The sequence below is a fragment of the Falco naumanni genome, chromosome 17 (assembly GCF_017639655.2).
Source record: "Falco naumanni isolate bFalNau1 chromosome 17, bFalNau1.pat, whole genome shotgun sequence".
Lineage (NCBI taxonomy): Eukaryota > Metazoa > Chordata > Aves > Falconiformes > Falconidae > Falco > Falco naumanni.
Window position 1 is genome coordinate 5364817 of NC_054070.1, and position 20218 is coordinate 5385034.

The 20218-nt window shown below is 55.4% G+C and overlaps 1 protein-coding gene across 1 annotated transcript; it reads right to left on the minus strand.

The window, feature by feature from the left end:
- Nucleotides 1-367: 367 nt before the first annotated feature.
- TAFA3 (TAFA chemokine like family member 3) lies at nucleotides 368-20218 on the minus strand. Its single transcript, XM_040616935.1, has 6 exons — nucleotides 19983-20218; nucleotides 12995-13079; nucleotides 12605-12720; nucleotides 4413-4562; nucleotides 3339-3463; nucleotides 368-1946 (listed from the first exon to the last, which is right to left on the minus strand). The coding sequence occupies exons 3-6, from the start codon at nucleotides 12717-12719 to the stop codon at nucleotides 1935-1937; spliced, it is 402 nt and encodes a 133-aa protein (XP_040472869.1). The 5' UTR covers nucleotide 12720; nucleotides 12995-13079; nucleotides 19983-20218; the 3' UTR covers nucleotides 368-1934.

The window sequence follows — 20218 nt, forward strand, 5'->3', positions numbered from 1 at the left end:
ATTCCAGCCTGCGTAACAGATAATAACAAAAAAACTGTCTGCAAATACTTGACAAAACACAAAAGCCCTTTGCTGGGTAACCCAACAGCCGAGCCATGCAGGGCCCACAACAGGACAAATGCGTTGGTAGCACATCAGCGGCTGTGGCCCCGAGCACGGCTCCCTGCCCACTGGAGCTGGAGAAGGTTGTCGCTGGTCAGATCTCAGCATGCAGAAACAGAGACATGGGCAGACTCAACCCTGCAGCATCATCAGTGAAACCGAGATGAAAATCAGCCTGCCGAGCATCACCCGAACTGCTCCTCTGCGGTTCGGCTAAATGAAAGAGTATGCCTTTTTAATGCAATGTGTAATTAGAGAGTGTAAGTCACAGCCAAAAGATTTTATTGAGCCAGAGAATTAGACAGTTGCATGAGTAATGAGAGCGGCCGCCGTTGCACAAGCCGGTTGGGATTGGAATGGCCAGGGCAGAGCCCCAGCCCCTCCACCTCGGATCCGGTCAGCAAGAGAAGAGCTCCCAAAGCCTCCCTTTGCTGCTGAAAGAAAAGATTTTTTGCAGAGATTAAAATGAATTTATTATTTCACAGTCTGGTATTTACATCACATCTGGAGCAGGTATTACATACCCTGTTACAAAAATGTCTAAATAACGAGTCCCACCAGTGGCAGCTGGAGCACACAGGCAGGCAGCTGCCTGCACCCCAGCATCCCCCGGGCTGCACGCTGTGCACTCCAGCCCCAGCCCCTCCTGAGCCGGCGTGGCCCCCCGTGTGGGTCACAGAGCAGGGCTGGGGCGCCTGGGAGGCACTGGCCCCACTCTCCACCGCAATACGCTTGCTCAGGCCGTGTGCTGCCAGCACAGCAGCCCTGGAGTCCCCAGCCTGGCTGACATCAGGAGCACGGGACTCCCGTCCTCTCCCCCTCGAGCTGCCCCACCAGGGGAAACGGTGTGTCCTGGAGAAGGTCACGAGCTCAGGGCCAGGAGACGGTACATTTTTCTTTATTTTGCATTAATGCAACAAAGCCTTGCATGGTCTGGCTCTCTGGCTGGGCATCAGCATGGTGTCAGGCACACCAGACCCGCAGGCAGACGAGGGCTTCCCCTGCGTGTTATCCTGAAATTCGATTGCAAACACAAGCAGTAGCTTGGTGCCTGGGACTTGCATGGTAGAAAACATATTAAACTCGCAGCCTGATTAATGTAATTAACAAGGAAGGAGAAACCAGCAGCATGCTCCATGGAGACAGTTCACCATCGCCGGGGGCTGATGGGGTGTCAGACACCCCCGGCCATGCCGCCGCATCCGCCACAGGTGGCCACAGCAGGCAGGTGTTGGGGCAGGGGACACGCAATGCCCCAGGCGCAGAGCAGCCCACCAGCCACTGAGATCAGGCTGGAGCTCGGCGCCTGCTCCGGGGAACCCGCTGGGCCGGCAGCCGGCAGCCAGGCAGGGGAGAGTTTCACACAACCATTGACTTCCCAGTTCCTGACGGCAACCTTGATTCAGCATCCTGGGAGATGGGGAAAGGCGACTCACAGCAGATTTCAGCTATTTCAGAATAAAGCCCATTTGGGGGGACTGCCATCTGTCTGTCTCTGTATTGTCAACAGCTCTTACACAACTGGAGTATTTTATTTAAGAGGATAGGAAAATGAGCCCATTTCTCGGTCAGTGAGTGTGTCCATAGGGAAGGAGGAGACCACAGAGTGACAGGAGTCTTGCCGCTGCACTGGGGTCCCATACTTGCAGCTTCTGGGGAAGCTGGGGCTCAGCAGATGCTCTGACCCCATGGTCCCACCAGCAGATGCAGGACAGCAGTCCCGGAGCATCCCAGCTCTGCAGGCACCACCTGGGCCATGTCCTGCTGCTCACAGCTCCACAGAGCACTGGGGACCAGTGCCGAGGCTGGTCAGCCACCACGTTGCACGGAGGCTATCGTGTGACCTGCGGGCAGAGGAGAAGGAAGAGTGTGGCAGGTGTCTGCTAATGGAAACAGTCAATCTGTTTGCAGCAGGTGAGTTACTCAACACATCCTGCTGACTCTCCCATCCACAAATTGCCAGCAAACAGTCTCAGGAGATGCAAATATGATTTTTCTCTTTGCATTCATTTAATGGGGTGGTCATTTCAAATTTCAGCTTATGGATTGTTTGTGAACCCTGTGCTCTGGCTACAGCTTCCCCTGAGGGTCTGTCTGCAGAGGGGACTGGGAGGGGAAAACCCAGCCCCCTGGGCACAGTTCCTCACTGGGCACCCAACATCACCAAAAGTCCCTTTGAAAACATAGGTCTGTGTTTCCAAAATGCCACCTCCCCAGGCAATGGCGAGGGACCCAAAAGGGGTGTTAGGAGCATGCCCACGGAGGTTGGGGCTGTGGGTGAGGGAGGAGGGCAGAAGCCCTGGGGTCCTGCAGGTGGGAATGGTCCCCAGTGAGACCCCAGGACAGCAAAGCCAGAGCAGAGGCTTTGAGCTAAGTTAGCAGCTGGGGGGAAACCAGACAAACAATACTAAGACAGGAAAAAGACAATAAACTAAAAGTAGTGCTGCAGCTACTGGTCAGTGATGGATGCCCAGGGCCAGAGGAACCTTCTTGGATGTCCATAAAAACACTTGAGCATGAAAGTGCTTTCTGTGCACAAAAATAATAGCAATAATGAAAAAAATCCCAACATAACTTAATAGGATAATTTTATGGCGGGGGATATGGGGTGAGAAAAACTAAAGCATAAGGAATAATTACACTCAACAGTATGAACAATGATTACAAAATTATGCAACTGATTAACCATGGCATATATGTAATTACTAATGAGTTTGATAAAATTTTAATTACACCTTGTTCTTTGGGGCATTCAGCAAGCCATGAAAATAATAATCATGTAGTGCTCTGTCACAGATGATTGCCTCAGACGGGGGAGCGGTGACGGATTCAGGGCTGCACCACTGCGCTGGGACGAGCAACCTGCTGCCCTGGAGCAGCCAGGAGGTGCTGAGGAGCAGCCCCGGGCTGGTAGGGAAACATCCTCAGCACATCTGTTCATAGGTTGAACCACGCAACACCCTCCTCACGGCAGTTATTGATCAGCAAAGCTGTGGGACCCACTTGGGGTTTGTACCACCCCCAGCGACCCCTCCAGCACCAGTGACAACAGCCCAGCCCAGCCCCTCTGCTCTGCGCTGGTGCATCTGTAACAAACGGTGCATGCCCTGGAGAAGCTGGAGCTCTCCCTTTCCCCTCCCTGCACACTCTCTGGGGATGCTTCCCTGGGTTTTGTTTGCTCCAAGCTGGAGAAAGCACAGCCAGGCTTCCCCCCAGCACCCTGCCAGGGGACATACCTTGGTCGTCTTCACTTTGTTGCCGCTACTGCAGCTCCAGCCCGAGAGGTCGGGCAGCACCTTGCACTCCTCCCCGTCGAGGCACGGCTCCATCTGGCACCACCACTTCTGCAGCACGATGGAGGCTGGCAGAGAGGAGGGCATCAGTGGCGGGGCGCCGAGGGTGCCAGCCCTGCCTGCCTTCGGCTGGCGGCAGGAGGTGCAGCCCCCCTCTCCAGCACAGCCCCCCTCCCCAGAGCTGCTCATCGCCAGCCTGGCCTCACTTGACCCAGCTGCTCCGCCTACCTCCAAAACACCCCGATTTCTCTCCCTACCCCAGGTAAAAAGCCTAATGGAAGCCCTGTCCTCACTCCCAGCGAGAGCAAGGAGAACACTGCTGCTCAATAACCTACTTTGGGTTCCACTTACAGAGGCAAAGGGACTGTCTACTACCCCTCTACTCTATTAAGTTCTTGTATGTTATGCCTCCAACATGGGTAACCCAACCGGGCTCCTCTACATTTAGGAATAACAACACACCAGCTGTTTGGGACAACAAAAGCTTTCCCTGACAATTCTTCCTGGCATTTCTTGGTGTTGCACACAAATGCACTCACAGGACACTGGCTGTAAAGCCAGTCAATATCGCACTGGCAGAGGCTGCAGACACTCCTACCAGCCCTTCAGTGATGCCACGTGATGCTATTTGATAAAATATAGATGCTTCGAGCTTTGCTTAGTGCTCCTCGCAGGTGATGGTGCCTCATGGCTGGAGTCACATCCCTGCCCCCAGCTGCAGCAGTGCAGTGAGCAGACACGCAGGGATCGATGCTGCGGCACCTGGCCATAGCACAGCAATGCACTAGAGCACCATGACCCATCCATGGCACACAGCCCGGGGCTGCACGGAGTGGGGGGACACAGCCACGCCAATGGAGCATCCCCAGAATGCTGCCTCTCCCCTTCTGCTTCACTGCAGGAGCCCCTGGGCAGGTCTCCTCTGTTCATCCCTGGGGCACAGAAACCCTGCACCAGCCTGACCGACCCAGAAGACGCGGTCAGGGATGCACAGTATCCGGCTTGCAGGGTACTCACCATCCACACAGGAGGGAGCCGCCCTTGTTGTCCCTGCCACCTGCCCCGGGAAGCAGGAGCATTTCACTGTCTGGGAGCGCTCCTCGATCTTGTTCTTATTGCAGCACCTGTGAGCTGCAATGACTTCGCACGTGCCAGGCTCTACGTGCACTGCGGGAGGACAAAGAGCCACTGTCAGGTGAGGCTGTGCCCTGAAGCCCCCAGGCCACCTCCCGCTTGCCACCCCCAGGCAGCGCTGCCAGCGTGTGCCACGACCGAAGCATCGGGAGAGCCTAGCACGGGCAGCACTGTCCCAACCTCCGGCAATCGCCCCAGAGCTGCTGCTGACATACAGGTGGCTCTGCCCAGCATCTCCCCATCCCATCCCTAAGGAGGAGCACTGGTCCTGCTCCAGACCTCCTGCATCTGAGCTCTTACTCCCAGCAGCCCTCACACCCATCCAACCCAGCAAAATTAATAGCCTCTTGCCATGGCCAAGCCAAGAGCTTTACTGAAATGAATGAGCACATTAGTTAATTGCAGCTGATGAGATGCACGGTTTGCTACAAGAGAGGATGGTGTGTCATGATGTCTTTGGCTTCAAAGTGCCACCTCTGGCTGGAGAAGGGAGAACCAGGACAGCGTTTCTGCCCTGCAGTGACACAGAAATATCACGGTGTTCATCAGAAATCCGGGCTGCTCTACTGTTCCCCCTCCCAGTGCCATTAAAATATTAAGGAAGAAAGAAAACTAATGTGTTGGCTTATCACCTCTGGGATCCAGGTTTAGAAGCTAGTTATGCATCGCAAATCAATGACTTTCGCTGGGTAACGGCCCACACAAGCACAATGCAAATTAGCCAGCCAGGGCTGGATAGACTTCATTCCCATGACCCGAGCGGGCAATCCCTGCAGGTCCTGTTTAATGAGTACCGGAGGAGCAAGCGCAGAGCCATGCACCGAGACATCCCCTGGGTCACCAGGAACAGGCTTTTACTTCTGCAAGTGAGTGGGAGCCAGGCTGTGAGGAGGACAGGGAAGCTGCATTCCGGCAGCGTGCCATCCCAAAACATGTGCAGACAAGCACACCCCAGGCTGCCAGACCTGGCTGCAAAGGAAAGGCTCAGTAAAGGCTGCAAGCAGGACATGCAGGGCTGCGGGGAGCAGTGGCGTGCTGCTGCTGCTGGAGGTACCTGTGAGCTCACACTCAGCCCCTTCCCAGCACACGCAGCTCTGGCAGTAGCTGTGACCTCACCTGCATTTGCCAGCCCACCCTTGCCATCCTGCTCCCAGCTCTGCTTCGTGCCCCAGCCACTGCCAGGAGGGTGGTGCTGAGGGTCCCATCCAACCCCAACCCCACGAAGCGAGGCAGCCAGCCCAGGGAGTCTGTGCCGCAGGTTCATGCTGGTGTCCCCTGCCCAGCTCTGCAGGAACCGCCACGTGAAGGGGACTGGGGGGGCTGCCCTGTGTCACAGCAAGTGCTCCTGTGGGTCCCCAGCACATAGCCACGCTCACCAGCAAACCTCGACTGCCTTCGAGGAGCTTTTGGAAAGCAGCCGCTTCACCTTTGCAAACGAAAGCTCTGGGAAATAGGATCTTTCTCCAGGCACTGGGGGAAATCCCTCTGCCTCGCAGCCACATTTTCACATCCCTGCTGGGAAATGCTGATCGAAGGGCAACCGCCCAGCTTGTGCCAGCCAGGCACGGCTGCGACAGCTTCCAGCCAAAGCAGTCCTTGCCCCTCTCCTCGTCCCAGCCCATGCGAGCATCCGCTGGGAGACAAAAGGGCAGGACACAAAAAGCTGCCCCGGGACCCGCTCTCCAGCAATGCCACCAGCCTGGGGCCAGGGCAGAGACACTCAAGACTGGCCCTTTCTGTGCAGCTGCAGCATGAGCTTGGGCAGCGACAACACTGCTCATCCCTCGCAGCCGGCTCCATTGGGGAGCACGGCCAGGAGCCAGGCACCCCTGCGCCCTGCACCCACCAGCACGAGGGCAGGATGGGCCAAGCAATTACTATGGCTTTAATTTGGCTTTATTTATTGTTAATTTCATGGTCATTTCCTTTTAATGAACCATCACTTCCATTTCTGCCCATAATATTTACACAATTACCTGTCCTGGAAGTATTTTGTAATAGCATCTCTGGCCATAAATTTTATCTTCCCTTTTAAATGCCATCATAATTCAGCTTTAATGATAATTTCCATTCTTTTTGTATGCAGAAATGGTAGACTTCGTTAAAAGTGAGAAGGGAAGTAACTCATTACAACACAAATGTGGCTGGTTTGCCTTGTTAATGGGATTTTTCAAATTATCTGAGGAATAAGCAGAGGTCCTTGGCTTTGCCTGACTGTGAACCCACATTTCACCATGTTCTGGTCCAGGACCGCTAGGAGTCACTCACCACCCTGTGCACCCCACCCCCAGGGGTTTTTATACCCTCCAACCCGAGTGCTCACATGTAGCGGTGGTTTTGACTCATTTTTATAAAAGCCTCTCTGCAAAGCTTCATTAGCGGAGCTCTTCCCAGGAGGAAGGGGCAGACGACCGCTCCGCTCCCTCTCACTCCTGCTCTCCGGCTTCTCATTTTCAGCTAATTTTAAAAGCTTCAGCTGAGGGAGAGCCAGGCAGAACTGAGAAATCGCTCATTACAGCCGTGCAATAAGAGTGTGCTAACACGCCAAAGCCCTTTTAATTTGCTCAAAAAGGTGCAGCATGGAGATAAAGAAAAATTTGCCTCTCCTCTGCATTACCACAGCTGGCTGAACACTGCAGCACTGGACCCACAGCCCTGGAACCCCATCCTGCCCCAGCAGGAGCCCATGGGCACCCACTGTGACTCTGCCATCACACCAAGGAACCACAGCAGGCTATGGGTGTGCAGACACAAGGAAGGTGCTCCCACCATGACAGATGGACACAGCCCACCTCCAGCTTGCATCTTGCCCCTGGCTGCCCGGGCACGGGGAAGACAAAAACCATAGCAGACGAGAGATGCTCTCACTGCTAAGATGCTGCTTTGTGCTCCAGCCCTGCTAGACCCAGCCCGGGGCTGCAGTTAGCCATGCAGTGCCAGGGGTGCAGGTCTGCTTTTGTGCGAGGAGCACGGAGGGCAGCTGCGAGCCTCAGAACAGAGAGGTTCAGAAAGCCTTTGTTTTCCCTCAGAAGCATACAGCTTTCCTTTGAGCCAGCCAGAGCCCAGGCAGCTGCTGCCAGTGGGATCAGGCAGTAAAGTGCAGTGCCAGCAGCCTCTGCCCCAGGAGCAGCACAGTGTGTGGGGGCAGGCACCCCATCGCCCGCAGCCAGGCTGCTCCCACCTCACCTGCTCTGGGATTCAAACTGTGAACAGCTCAGACCAACACACCCCTCAGGGGCACACACAGCCCTGCAGCAAGGGCTCTGCTGATGGCAGAGCTGGGGAACCCCCACACCCCTGGAACCAGGCCCTCTCTCGGGCTGTGAAATACCTTCATCTGCCTAAAGGTCTTGTGAACATCCAATAACCTGCCCTGTGACACAATTACACAGGAAACTTGCCCCAGGCATCTCCATGCTGCACAGACGCCTTCAGATGCCAGCCCCAGCCCGAGGCACTGCAGCAGGGCACGGTGCATCCCCTTCCTAAGGGATTGCTCCCAAGAGAGCTGCAGGCTGCGTTTGAGCAGGAGGGGCAGCCCCATGGGGAGCAGAAGAGGCACTCCACCCGGTGTTAAAGCACCTCGGCTTCCTACGCACCAAACAGATTCACCTGCTTTCCCACACCTCAGCTGCAGGGAACACGAACCACACCAGGCACGAGTGCCGTGGACCTCAATATCCCAGTGAGCTCAGGAGTCTGAGGGGTTGTAACCAACACAAATGAATCCCTCTGCATCAGATACGGTGAGTCCCAGGATGTCAGCAAGAGGCTTTGCTGTTTCCTCATCGCAGAGATGAGCAGCCCCATGCCAAGGGATGCTGGCAGGAGAGAGATGCCACTGCTGAGCGGCTCCCTGCCACACCGGACTTTCATGTCACACACTTGGGAAGAGCAAGAAAAAAGCCTGAGCACAGAGAAAGCGATGGGCTCCTCCAGAGCTCCCTGCAGCTGCTTCTCCTTTTGCTGAGCAGCAGGAAACTTCGAACCAGATAGGACTGAAAATGCTGATGGTGTGTTTAACACTGAGAGCTGGAAACCCCCAGAGAGCCTGGGATGAGTTCCAGAGCTTCTGGCATGCTTCTCCCTCCCATTTAACTGGTATTTCCCTGCTGGAACCCTTCTTAAAAAAAAAATAAAAAAAATCTTATCTCACAGAACCGTAAAAGCACTGTAAGAGCACAAGGCTTTTGAATCCTTCATGCAAAAACAGAATAAAAATGCTGTCCTACTCCAGGTGACCTTTAAGTGAGTGGCAGAACATGTTTTTTTACAGAATAACCTGAAACGACACATTCTGTGTGTCCCAGGGAGGCATGGGCACAGCTCCACATGTTCAGTGTAAAATATCACTCTGCTTGCTGGTGGAGAGTTGTAAAATGAAGAGAAGTTGAATGCCTGTAACTGCCAGGCAATGCCCAAACCCTCTGTGTCAGAACCCCTTCCTCCTGGGCACTGAAATGCCATTCAAGGGGTCCAGGTGTCCAGAGAAGGGCTGATCCGCACAGCAGAGACAGGCAGAACCAGGAGGGAGGCAGAGGGTCCAGTCCCCAGCAGGGAACAGAGCAGTGGGCTCTGCTCGGAGGGTGGCACAGCCCCGGGGGCAGTGGGAAACAAAGGGCAGACCTGGGCAGCCAGTGGCGTGAGTGGTCTACTCCATGCCCTGCAACAGCTCTACTACTAATATTCACTAAATAATTAAAGTCTTAAAAATCACTACTGCCTTAGATGCATGTATTATTTAGGAGGGTTTTGGAGAGAAGCAGGCTTGTTTTTATTGCTCCTTATCACTGCATGTCAGTTGGGATTTTTTACTATCCTGTCACCTCAAGACTCCACATTATGCTCTGTCCCCCTTCATTGCACAAATGAGCATGTGCACACCCATGAACTGCTCGTGCAAATCCCATCATTTCACACTTGCAAGCAGAAGCCAAATATCTGGACTGTGTCAAGAGCAGCTGGAAGCATCCTGTCATCATGCAACAGATGAACCTGTACAGGCACCCTGCAGCTGTGGGATACAGCTCCCGACACACAACCTGCCTCCCTCCACAGCACTGAGTGATGCCTCCCACACACCCAGCACAGCTCCTGCCTCAGCTACAGAGGGGGGCTTAGAAAAATATAGCATCTTGATGTAAAGGCTGCACATGATGGAGGAACCAACACTTCCTCAAGCAAGAGGGAATCTTGCAGAAGCATCTCACAAATAAACACCATCAAACTGCTGTCTTCACTCTGAGCAGCAATGCACTGACCAGTAAATCTCTCTTACAAGATAATCAGAAATCGGTGCTTCGATTCACCCAGAGAACCTCATTTCCCAAAAGCAAATCCCAGATGACTAAATGCCTTTACTTGTGGTCCAGGTTGAGCGATGAATGTGAACAAAGGCAAAGATGGGACTTCGATTATCAGCATTAGAGGGGTTTATCTGAAGATGCTGGGGCCACCTTTGTGGGAGCTGTATCCAGACAAGCAAGCCTTGTTCATCACGTAGAACTCACTGCTGTTATACGGGGGATTAAACTGCTGGTGAATCATTCTTCATCGAGGAGTTTCCTGTTCCATTTCCAAAGGACTTAATCTCTGCACTTGATTCATGTGGCTCTAAGTCCAGCCACACAGCCCAGGAAGCACCGCTCCACTCGGACACGCCAGCATTCCCCGTGTGCTGGGTGAGCACAAGTGATTCCATCTTATTTCTGCAGCCAGATGTTTACAGTGCGGCATTTCCCTGGAGGGTCTGCATGCAGGCTCTCTGTTCAAGAAATTCATAAGTCTGGGGGCTCTGAAACCTTGTGGCCACAGCGTCACAATTAGTGATCTTCCCCTGTTATTGCTCATTTTTCGATGCCACACATGGTTTTAACTGTGAACAAGTGCAATGCTCTAAGCACCTGAAAGCTCTGAATGTGCCTGTCAGTTGCAAATGAGAACACAACATTATGAAAGTGCGTTTCAAACCTTACTGAAAACAGTCCCAAATGAAGCAAAAGCACAGGGCAGACAACAGGAAAATAAAGCTGAAGAACTCAGCAAGCAGACTAAGAATTCCTGGTTTGTGCCCATGGAAATCAGCCCAGGAGAGGCGGCAGCTGCCAGTGCAGCCATGCAAAGTTCTTACAATGCCAGGGAACCAGGATGCACAGGGAGAAACCGTGTTAATACAGACACAGAGCGGGGTCAAACTTTTAAGTATTTGCTCCTGGCATGCCCTCTTTGCTGTGGATTAGAATTTGCTTGAATACAAAGTACAAGATTTGGTCCACTGTGGATAAGCCTGTGTGAGCAAAAAAAAAACCCTGGCTCCCTGCCTGTGAGCACGTGAATCCACGAGCCTGTCTCCTCACGTATGGAGCGAGACTTATACATAATTCACACCCCGTGAGTACACTTGGGCATTTGCACTTTAAACCTAGGTGAGACGCTGCTTTATTAATGCCAGGTCTGACTCTTCCCTGAAGCAGCAGCTCCCCTGCAAATGGCTCCAGCCGAGGAGCGAGTTGGGGGGCTCTCCGTCCCCGGGGACCAGGCAGGCTGGACAAGCACCCAGCTGTGGGCAGTGCCCCAGCCTGCATCCTGGGCAGTCCTGAGCTGGTGCCAAGAAGTAATTCCAGAAATGACTGCAGAGTTTTATCTCCTCATGCACCTGCTGCAGGTTAGAAAGAGGGTAAGGCAGGTAAGTGCTGACTAACTGGTTGAGGGAGTCACTCTGGAAGACAGGTTTTGGTTTTAAGCAATGAGGATAGGGATTATAGGATTAGAACTGCTTTAACTGTCAGGCAAAAATGACAGAAATAGGACAGGGTTAGGTGTGGGTCAGGCAAGAGCACAAACAATGTCAAATTAACCCCTAAATACCTTCCTTCCCAAACACAGGCACAAGAGGCAGCCCACAGGCACCCCAGGATTGCTCTGTACTCCAAGCCCTCACTCTGCCACCCTGCTGCACAACTCTGCCAGCAACACCAGCCTCCCACCACCACCAAGGAGAGGAACCCCCAGCCCTGGACCACCGGATCCCCACTCTGCACCAGGCGGGATGGGCACAAAGGGCTGAGCGCGACTTCTCAGCTGCTTCTCTTCTCACGACACCAACTTCACCGTGGCTTCACGTAACCCCTCCAAAAATCACATCGACTGCACAGAAGAGCATTGCAGCCCACACGTGCAGGGGGGATCTCAAAGCCACTGCCAGAATAACAAATTAACACCCCAGAGCCAAGGCTACACTTTCCAGCAAGACTTTCAGTTCTACATCAGTTTATACTTGTTCCATGTTTCGAGATGATCTTTACAACCACAGGTCTGAAAATTTATATTTCTAATGAAAGCCTGAAGTGGAGAGTCCATTGCATAACAGGTATGGTTTGTGACATTCGTGGCAACTTAGATGGAAAGAGTTACATCTCACTGCTCACAGATGAAGAATTACCTTGGTAATAACCTGAATACATATAGATATGCCTCAGATTTTGCTATAGACATAAAGAAACGAGCTTCTCAGCTCCTCAGACTAGCTAGACTCACCAAGCAACAGTTTTTAAATGCCTCATATTAAGTATTTACAAGTCATAACTCCAAGGAACAGCTTTACTGCTATAAGGCTCCAGGTTCCTGCCTGTCTCCGAGGAGCAGCCCAGAGAGTTTCCTGCCTGCACGAACATTTGAAGCACAAATCCCACAGCCGTCACAGCGGCACTGGAGAGAAAACGTTGGTGTCTCTCAGTGACTATTTGCTGGATTCTGCCCCTGCACCTTCAGCATGCTCATCCTCACCACCTGGAGCCCAGTGATGGGGCCAGACACCGAGGTCCCCCGGGCAGTCAGCCCCCAGAGACACCCATCCGCTCCTGCAGCTGCTGTGTGCCACAGCCCAAGACCACCTACACACATCCTCCCACCCAGGATCAAGGGATTGCCCCTGGCCCCTCACCAAACATCTCAGGTCCAACAGAACCCCCACCCCGGGCATCCCATAGAGACTCCAAGGTACCACCAGCATCACAGGGGCCCAGGGCGATCGCACAGGAGCGTGACGCACATAGCGAGGACATCGCTTCCCCTACCTGAATGGCTTCTGTGGTGGGTGGAGGCCAGCGTCAGTCTTCCCCACAGTGTGGTAAGGCAGAGAGTGAGCACGAAAACCCATTTGCTCAGGCTTTGTATGTCTCTCTCACTCATTCTACCAAAAACAAGAAGAGATGTGCAGAGGAAGAGGGGCTGAGGAGGGTTGGGAGGTGCAGCCCCCACTCACCGACGCTGCTGCACGCAGCGGTGCAGCCCCTAAACATGCACAGCCACAGGGACCAGGATGGGCTGGTTGCGGGGACACGGCCCTAGGAGGCAGGGCATGCACCCAGGATTCACCCACCGCCCTCAGACTTCTTCAGCATCATGGGCCATCGCAGCAGGACAAAGAAATCACACCAGCGGTAGCACAGATGAGTGATAGTTACCTTTTACTGGGGATTCACGCTAACACCTGCGCATCTGCCAACCTTGGGTAGGTCAGGTCTTTGCAAGGGGAAGACATCAGTGCATCTAGAAGAAGAAAGAGAAATACGGGCAGTGATACCTGCTGCAAGTGCCTGGGGAGTGAGAACCACCACATCCCCAGGCCTGGGGATGCCCTGGAGCTTGGCTGGTCCCACATCAGTGCACACACCCTCATGAACAGGAGCACCCGCCTGCCCATCGCACACACCGGCACCTCTCCGGGGGCTCAGCCCATAACCCTGCTCATGCCCTCTGAACAGCAGCAGGACTCCATCCACTTCAGAGGAGCCGCTCCTAATTTTTACCATCAAGAGTGCAAAATCAGGCCTGTTATAGATGTTATTAACGCAGATCACAAATACTAAGTACAGACGCAGGTGTGTGGGAGGAGCCACAGTACATCAGCAGTGAGTCATCCCAGGTATCACCTTTCCCATGTGTGGTTACACACTGTCATTGAGGTCTTTTGCAGTGACACCCAAGGTTTGGCTCTCACAGGCTTGCAAACCACTCGCCAACTGACAGATGGACGGACTGACCGTGCCGGCTGCCCCAGGGCCAGTGCCACACAGGAAGCCAAGGGACGGGGCAGCTGACACTCAGGCAGACACACGCAGCCTGCGGCAGCACCAGGACCCACACCCCAGGGTCCCAGCGCGATGCCTTCTTCTGGGGCTGCTTCTCCTCTCAGTGTAGCTGCAAAGTTCATAAAACCATACTGACACAAAACTGCGTCCACTACCTGTGAACGTGCTGGGTCCCCCTGTCACCCCTCTTGGCACCTCTGTGCACACCAGGGCACTACGCTGGCACCCACGCCATGCAGGACGTGCTGGGAAGGAGCAGAGTTTTACATCATCTGGAGCCCTTAAGGAAAAATTCAAATTCCCAAAGACTTGGTATTTTACTGTCGACTGCTTTAAATATGTTCTCTGTACTATTTATCAGCCACAGCCCTGCAGGTGGAAACAGCTCCGGGGCTCTGCAGGCAGCAGCACAAGCAATAACAGCTCTGACAGCAACATCTCCGCTCAGCATCTGCCAAGCAAAGTGGCAGCCTCCCGGCCTCAGTTATTGCCTGCTGAGATCTAACCAGGTCCAGGGCAAATAACCATGTCCCCCATAAAACTTCAGTGCTGGATCGTAATTTATTAACGAGAAGCCACAAAGACAAGCAGCAACGACTCCAAGGCTCAGGAGCGCTGCCACGACCAGACAGCGGGTGCCTGGGCTGCCCCTGCCCCATACAAGGCTTGCACCCACGGTCCCCTCCCTGGTGAGTTTCGCTGCACCAGCCTCCCTGCCCGCACCCACTGGGGCCAACGCGAGCAGCGAGGGCATTGAGGGTAGTCCTGGGGTACGGGCAGCGAGGGCAGTGCTGGGATTCCGGGCAGGCACTGGACAAACCCAGGCTGCCGGGGAGAAGAAATCTTTAATTTTGAACCATCTTCTAAGTTTCTACCTGCTCTGGACCAGCCTGAGACAGTGAAACAGACTCATATAATGAAGTGCTAGAACAGAAAACATTGACATTTTTAATCAAAACAAAGTGATTTGAGGTGGTAAAAGGGCATTTCTTGTTTTGGAGCATTTCAAAATGAATTGTTCCGTTTTAAACTGACATTTCAAAATGAAAAATGTTTCATTCCAAAATGCTGATTTAAAATGATATTTTCCATTTTGATTCTCCCAGCTGGAAAAAAAAATAATCAGAAAATGTCACCAAAAACGTTGACATTTGCCCAGGAAAAAAAGAGAAAGGTGTCTTGACAAAACCCCCCATATTTTATGCTAGAAAAGAACGTAGACGTAAGAAAATACTCCTAATTAACACTGGCCAGGAGCAGACTGAAGCATGGTTGAGGAGGGCACGGACATGCAGGCATGCCGCTTACCTTCCTGGCTCCATCCCTGCCCGCTGGGTGACAAGGGACTGATCCTGCTCCAGCACAACCCTCACTCAGGCTATACCCTGTGCTGCAGGGGCCAGAGGAGCTGTGCAGACCTGCACCACTGCCCAGGAACAAGGCAGTCCCAAGCCAGCACTGCACCACCAGAACAAACCCAGGACGGCTTAATGTGCAAAAAAGCCATCACTCCTTGAAGCCGGCACAAGCTGGTGTGACAAGACTGCGCCAACTCCCCCGTGTAAAGCTGTATTTAGGCAGTCTCCAGCGGGGCTGTCGGCAGGGTCTGCTCTGCAAGAGGCTTCCTCAGAGAGGATTTTCACACAACAGCCTGCACTGTCGGAGTCCCTTCAGAGATACATCAACCCATCATGTAAATATTGATGCCAGCTTAAAACACGCGCTATTTCCTCAATGAAAAAGTAAACAGCTTTCTCAGAGCTGCTCAGCCCTTCACAAACGCAGGGGCAGTGCGTGCATCGGTGCTCAGCGCCATGGCCAGCCGGGAGCTGGGCTCGAAGCCCTCCTGCACCTCTGCACACACACAGCCAAGCTGGACCAGGGGAGCCAGGGACAAGCTGTGCCCCAGCTGTGCTGGGACATGTACCACAGCCCACATCTGTCCTGCCCCACAAAGCAGCACACCTGGCAGCCCAGATGTGAGGACAGCAGACATGATGCTGTCACCAGCTTCTGCATCTCTTGCAGCAGCGAGCCCCCGATGCCAACGCACATCCCACGCAGCTTCCAGCAGAGCAGCTGGGTCCCTGCGGGAAGTCAGCCCACACTGGCTCCCCCTCCATGCAGGGAGCACAGCCGAGCTCCCAAGCATGAGCACAGAGCCCCACAGCACACAAGGCCCCTCTAGAGGAGCCCAGCCCCAGCTCCTGCCCATGGAACACTCCAGGAGACATCCCCAACTCTCTCAGCTAGACCAAAAAGTGAGTGCACTGCTGGCTCTGGCTGCCTCCATCCCGCACAGGACAGAGATGCGCTCCCAGTGCAAACTATATTTAGCTTAGAAAGGCTGAGCTGTTTGCTACAGCCAAGGAAGCATAAATAAATCACAGAGTTATCAATAATGCAGCCTGCACTGTCCACACCTCACTCAAAAGGGAAGCCACTGCACCGAGCAGCAGGAGCCAAGCTGGCGGCCAGGGAGAGCATGCGGGGTTCGAAGGAGCACAAGGCCAAAAGGTGCCATCCCCGGCAGCGGCCATCGGAGCGATGCTCCTCCCCGCAGCCACACCGGCACAGGCACTCAGGGCTCCCACTCATGCATAAACTCCCATTAGAAAACACAGCTGCACAGAAATTGCTATTTTGACAGTTATCAACCTCCATTGTCATGAGACTCCAACTACAAATGTTTGGTCTGACTTGAAATTTTTCAGCCTGGAATGTCATTTTGAAATGAAGAGTGGTGTTCTGGCATGTCAAAGCACTTAATTCTGATTGAAAATATCGGTATACTCTGCTCTGTTTGGAGTTCTGTGGAATTTTTCATTAACGTTTTTTAGCTGCTTTCCGCCTTTCGGGGCTGAACTGAGACCTGAAGTAACTACAAAGTGCCCCAAACTCTCAGAAAATAAATCTCTGTTGTGGCCAGCATGGTAAGAGGTGACTGTTCCTCCACACGGGCCCACGTCCCTTTCCATGGGCACAGGCCATCACCCACACATGAGCTCATCGAGGTTCCCCCAGCACACAGACACACCAGGAGCAGCTCCACGCTGCCCTCCCAGACCCCAGCCACTCTGCCAGTCACAGGAACTGGAGACTTTTTCCTCCTTCTTCATTAAAGCCACACGTAGAACTGTGACCCTCCAGCCAGGACTGCTCCATCCGCAGCTCAGCTGGAACGCAGCCCAGCACCCCACAGTGCTAATGAGGGACTCTCTGTCATGCCAAATTATGCTCCAAGTCCTGCTGGTCTGGAGCATTGTTTGCAACGGTCCATGTGAGCTGCATAATTATAGTTAGCAGGATTCCACCCACAAAAGAGACAGAGAGGTGGGGGAGGCTGGCACACTGGCTGCTTTTCTGTGCCGAGTGACACAAGCTCTCCCCACTGCAGCTCCAACACTGCCAACCTTTGTGCACATCTGGCCCTACAGTTCTGCCAGTTTTCTGAGAGCTATTTTCATACCCCTCTTGTCTCAGCACTTCTTGGAACTTGGGCACCTTCGTTTGGTGCAGGAAGAGGTGCAGACTTTGGCCCAACAGAGCACAACCCAGGGGTCCTCAGTGCCGGGCAGCACTGAACCCCAGTGCAGAGTGGAGAAGAAACCGGGCTGGAGCCCAGCAGGCACAGAAACCTTCCCACGATGTTGGAGATGTTACACTGCTGTTGGAGGGAGCAATTTCATTTTAATACTCCCTTGAAGCAAAAAGTCAGACCATCTTAGCAAGTGCCCCACTGTGCAGGACCAGGGCACAGGCTACACACCCATGACCACCCTGTGCATCCCTGCCATGCCACACAGCTACCTGGCAAACCTCATGACAGCAGTGGCCAAGCTGACCCCTCCTCATACAAGAGGGAGGGCTGGACCCCCAGACCACTGCTAGCTCCGTGCCTGCAGACACTGCCCGGAGGGAAAGTGTCCTTCCCTCACCCTGAAACACAGCTCCGTGGGCTGCACAACAGGCGATGGCAGCAGCATGGAGAGGCTGCTGAGTCTCCTGAAGAAGCTGACGCCTTCTTGAAAGATTCTGACAAGCAAGGAGACACCTTCATGGTCCCCTGGGAAAGCACAACACAGGCTCAAGAACAGCTCTGCATCCAGCAGCCAAAGAGATGGCAAAAGCAACAGGGCAGGCTTGGCAGAGGGCACCTCCCTTCTCCCCCAAGGCTGGAAAATCAGCCAAGTGCTGGATCCTCCACCTCAGGCAGGTGAGAAAATGCTCAGACGTGCGCAGGCTGTGAGATTTGGGCCCTGAACCTCCGAGACACTCTGCTGCTGGTGGCCCTGGGAACAAAGCTGCGAGGCTGGGGATCCGTGGGGAGGCTGGTCAGCAAGATGCTGCCATCCTCTGAGCACAGACTAACAACAGCAGCAACCTCCACACCTCCAGGTTCATCAGTGCAGGCCAGCAGACTGGCTACCTCCTCGCTCCTTCTGCAGCACTGAGGATGCTCTATTACAGGCAAAGCTGGGAAGTCAGAGCTACTGTGGCCGCAGAGCTGGGGGCAGCGCCCAGGAGGCTGGCATGCCCGCTTGGAGCTGTGCTGACAGGAGCTTCACGCATCAATTCCTGCACCCTCCCATGCTCCGTACTGCCCTAAACACTGCACTGCTCCCCTCCAGAGGGAACCCCCACCACAGGGGAGCCTAGCCCAAGCCCCAGAGCTCCAGGTTGAGCTGAATCCTTTTGCACACTTCATTTAGGTCTTACTTGGGGTGCACTTACAGCAGTCCAGTCCCACAGATGTGCTAGTGAGTACAGCACGAGGCATGCACCCTCCGACCATACAAAGAGGTGGCAGGGGAGCACACAGAAATGCAGAACGCTCTTTCCCCCAAGCGTGCTCTCTCATCCTCTCCTTTATGCTGATTTATTTCCAGCTCCTTGCTCATTCCTCCAGCGTCTGCAGCATTTCCTTCCCAGCCAAGGTGAGCGGGAGAGTTTTTAACTGTAATTCCACCCAAGCACGGGCCTGTTCCTGCTCCTTCGCTCAGTGAATCCCAGCCACCCCACTGCCTCTGGCAGTTTGAAGGTCAGCTCTGCTGACAGCTCAAACCTCAGTCTCATCCAGTGCCAGGAACCTCTCTCTGGCAGAGCGTGGCCGCTCATCAGGGGTTTTGAAACCCAAGGTCAACAACAGCTCAGTCAGTCTTGTCAATGGAGGAAAGCAGAGGACTTGACAGCTCAAATTGTTTCCCCAGGAGATACACCACCTCACCTGTGCAGGCTTTTTGCCGGGGTGTGGGTGCCGCAGCACAGCGAGCTCTGCCAGGGCAAGGGTACCTGCAGGCTGACTAGCCCCCCAAGCCTCACATACTGCATCAAAAGGGATGGCTAACCGGGAGGAGGAGGAGACTCCTGCTCCCTGCCCAACACCACGGCATGGATCCGCTCCTGCCTGTCTCCAGAACAGGACTGGTACCACTCACACTCTCCTGCAGACCACTGAGCCTCCCCTCGCAGGCGAGTGGAACCCCCGGCTCGTGCAAGCTGCTCCCCGGCCCCTTGCACCAGCCCGCCGGGCAGCAGGACACCAGCACCCCGCACCACCCCAGCCTGGCACCGGGCAGAAGCGAGCCCACCCCGGCCGAGGGAGCTGCAGCAGGGGGGAATGAAGTAGCCGAAGAGCGAAGCCCACCGCCCACCTCCCACCCGTCCCGCCCGAGGCTTTGGCTGCCGGCACGGCTCGGACCGAAGGCGGGCGGCGGTTGCTCTCGGTTCCCCATCCAGGGAGAAGCATTTTCGGCTGCAGTAACCTCGGATCCCTCCCGCAGCGCTTTGCCGCCCCCGCTGCGAGCGGCTCCGGGGGCTGGCAGAGCCCTTCCACCGGGGGAACCGCACCCCCGGCCAGGGCTCAGCCCCGCGGCGAGACCCTGCCGAGCCGGTGACCACCCCCAGGCCCCCTCGGGGAGGGCACCCCGTCCCGCGGGGCCGCCCGCTGCTCTCGGGGTCCCCTGTAACCGGGCTCACGGCGGGAGCCGGCGCGGAGAAACTTCTGCGCGGACCGGCCGAGACCCCCCGCCCCGCAGCGCGGGGCGCTCGGGGAGCCGCGGGCCGCGCCGCCGGGGGCACCGGGCCGAGACGCGCTGCACCTGGCCGGGCCGGACCAGGAGCGCATTGCGCTGCGGAGCCCCGCACCGGCACCCACGGGCACCCCGAGCCCGGCGCTCCCCGCCGGTAACGGCCCTGCCCCGCAGCGGGACGGCCGCGGCCACCCCCTCGCACCGCCCCGGGGACCAGCACCGGGCAGGGGCGCGGGGCCCCGACGGAGCTGCCGCTGAGCGCCGTGCCCGGCACGGGGGTCCCGTCCCACCCCGCCCGCCCCAAACTTTCCGTCCGGGGCCGCACGTACCTGCCGGTGCCGTCCGTGCGGGCCGGGGCCGCCGCTGCCCATGGCCCACTCCGCCAGGTCAGCGCCGCGTCCGCGGGCCGCTGCGGCCGGGGGCCGCTGGCATCGCCGGGCGGCGGCGGCGCCGGTAGCGCGGGGCTGGGCTGGGCGGGGGCGGCGGGCGCGGGGCCGAGCGGAGCCGAGCGGCCCCGGTAGCCGCGCGAAGGGGTGCAGCGCCGCCTGCCGCCCCGGGACCCGCA

What these genes read in the sequence shown, in the direction of transcription:
- TAFA3 (XM_040616935.1), bottom strand. Translation starts at nt 12,719, where the DNA reads ATGAGTGAGAGAGACATACAAAGCCTGAGCAAATGGGTTTTCGTGCTC. An exon ending in CCACCACAGAAGCCATTCAG is followed by an intron (nt 4,563 to 12,604) that starts GTAGGGGAAGCG and finishes GTCCTCCCGCAG; the next exon opens with TGCACGTAGAGCCTGGCACG. An exon ending in GGCTCCCTCCTGTGTGGATG is followed by an intron (nt 3,464 to 4,412) that starts GTGAGTACCCTG and finishes CCTCTCTGCCAG; the next exon opens with CCTCCATCGTGCTGCAGAAG.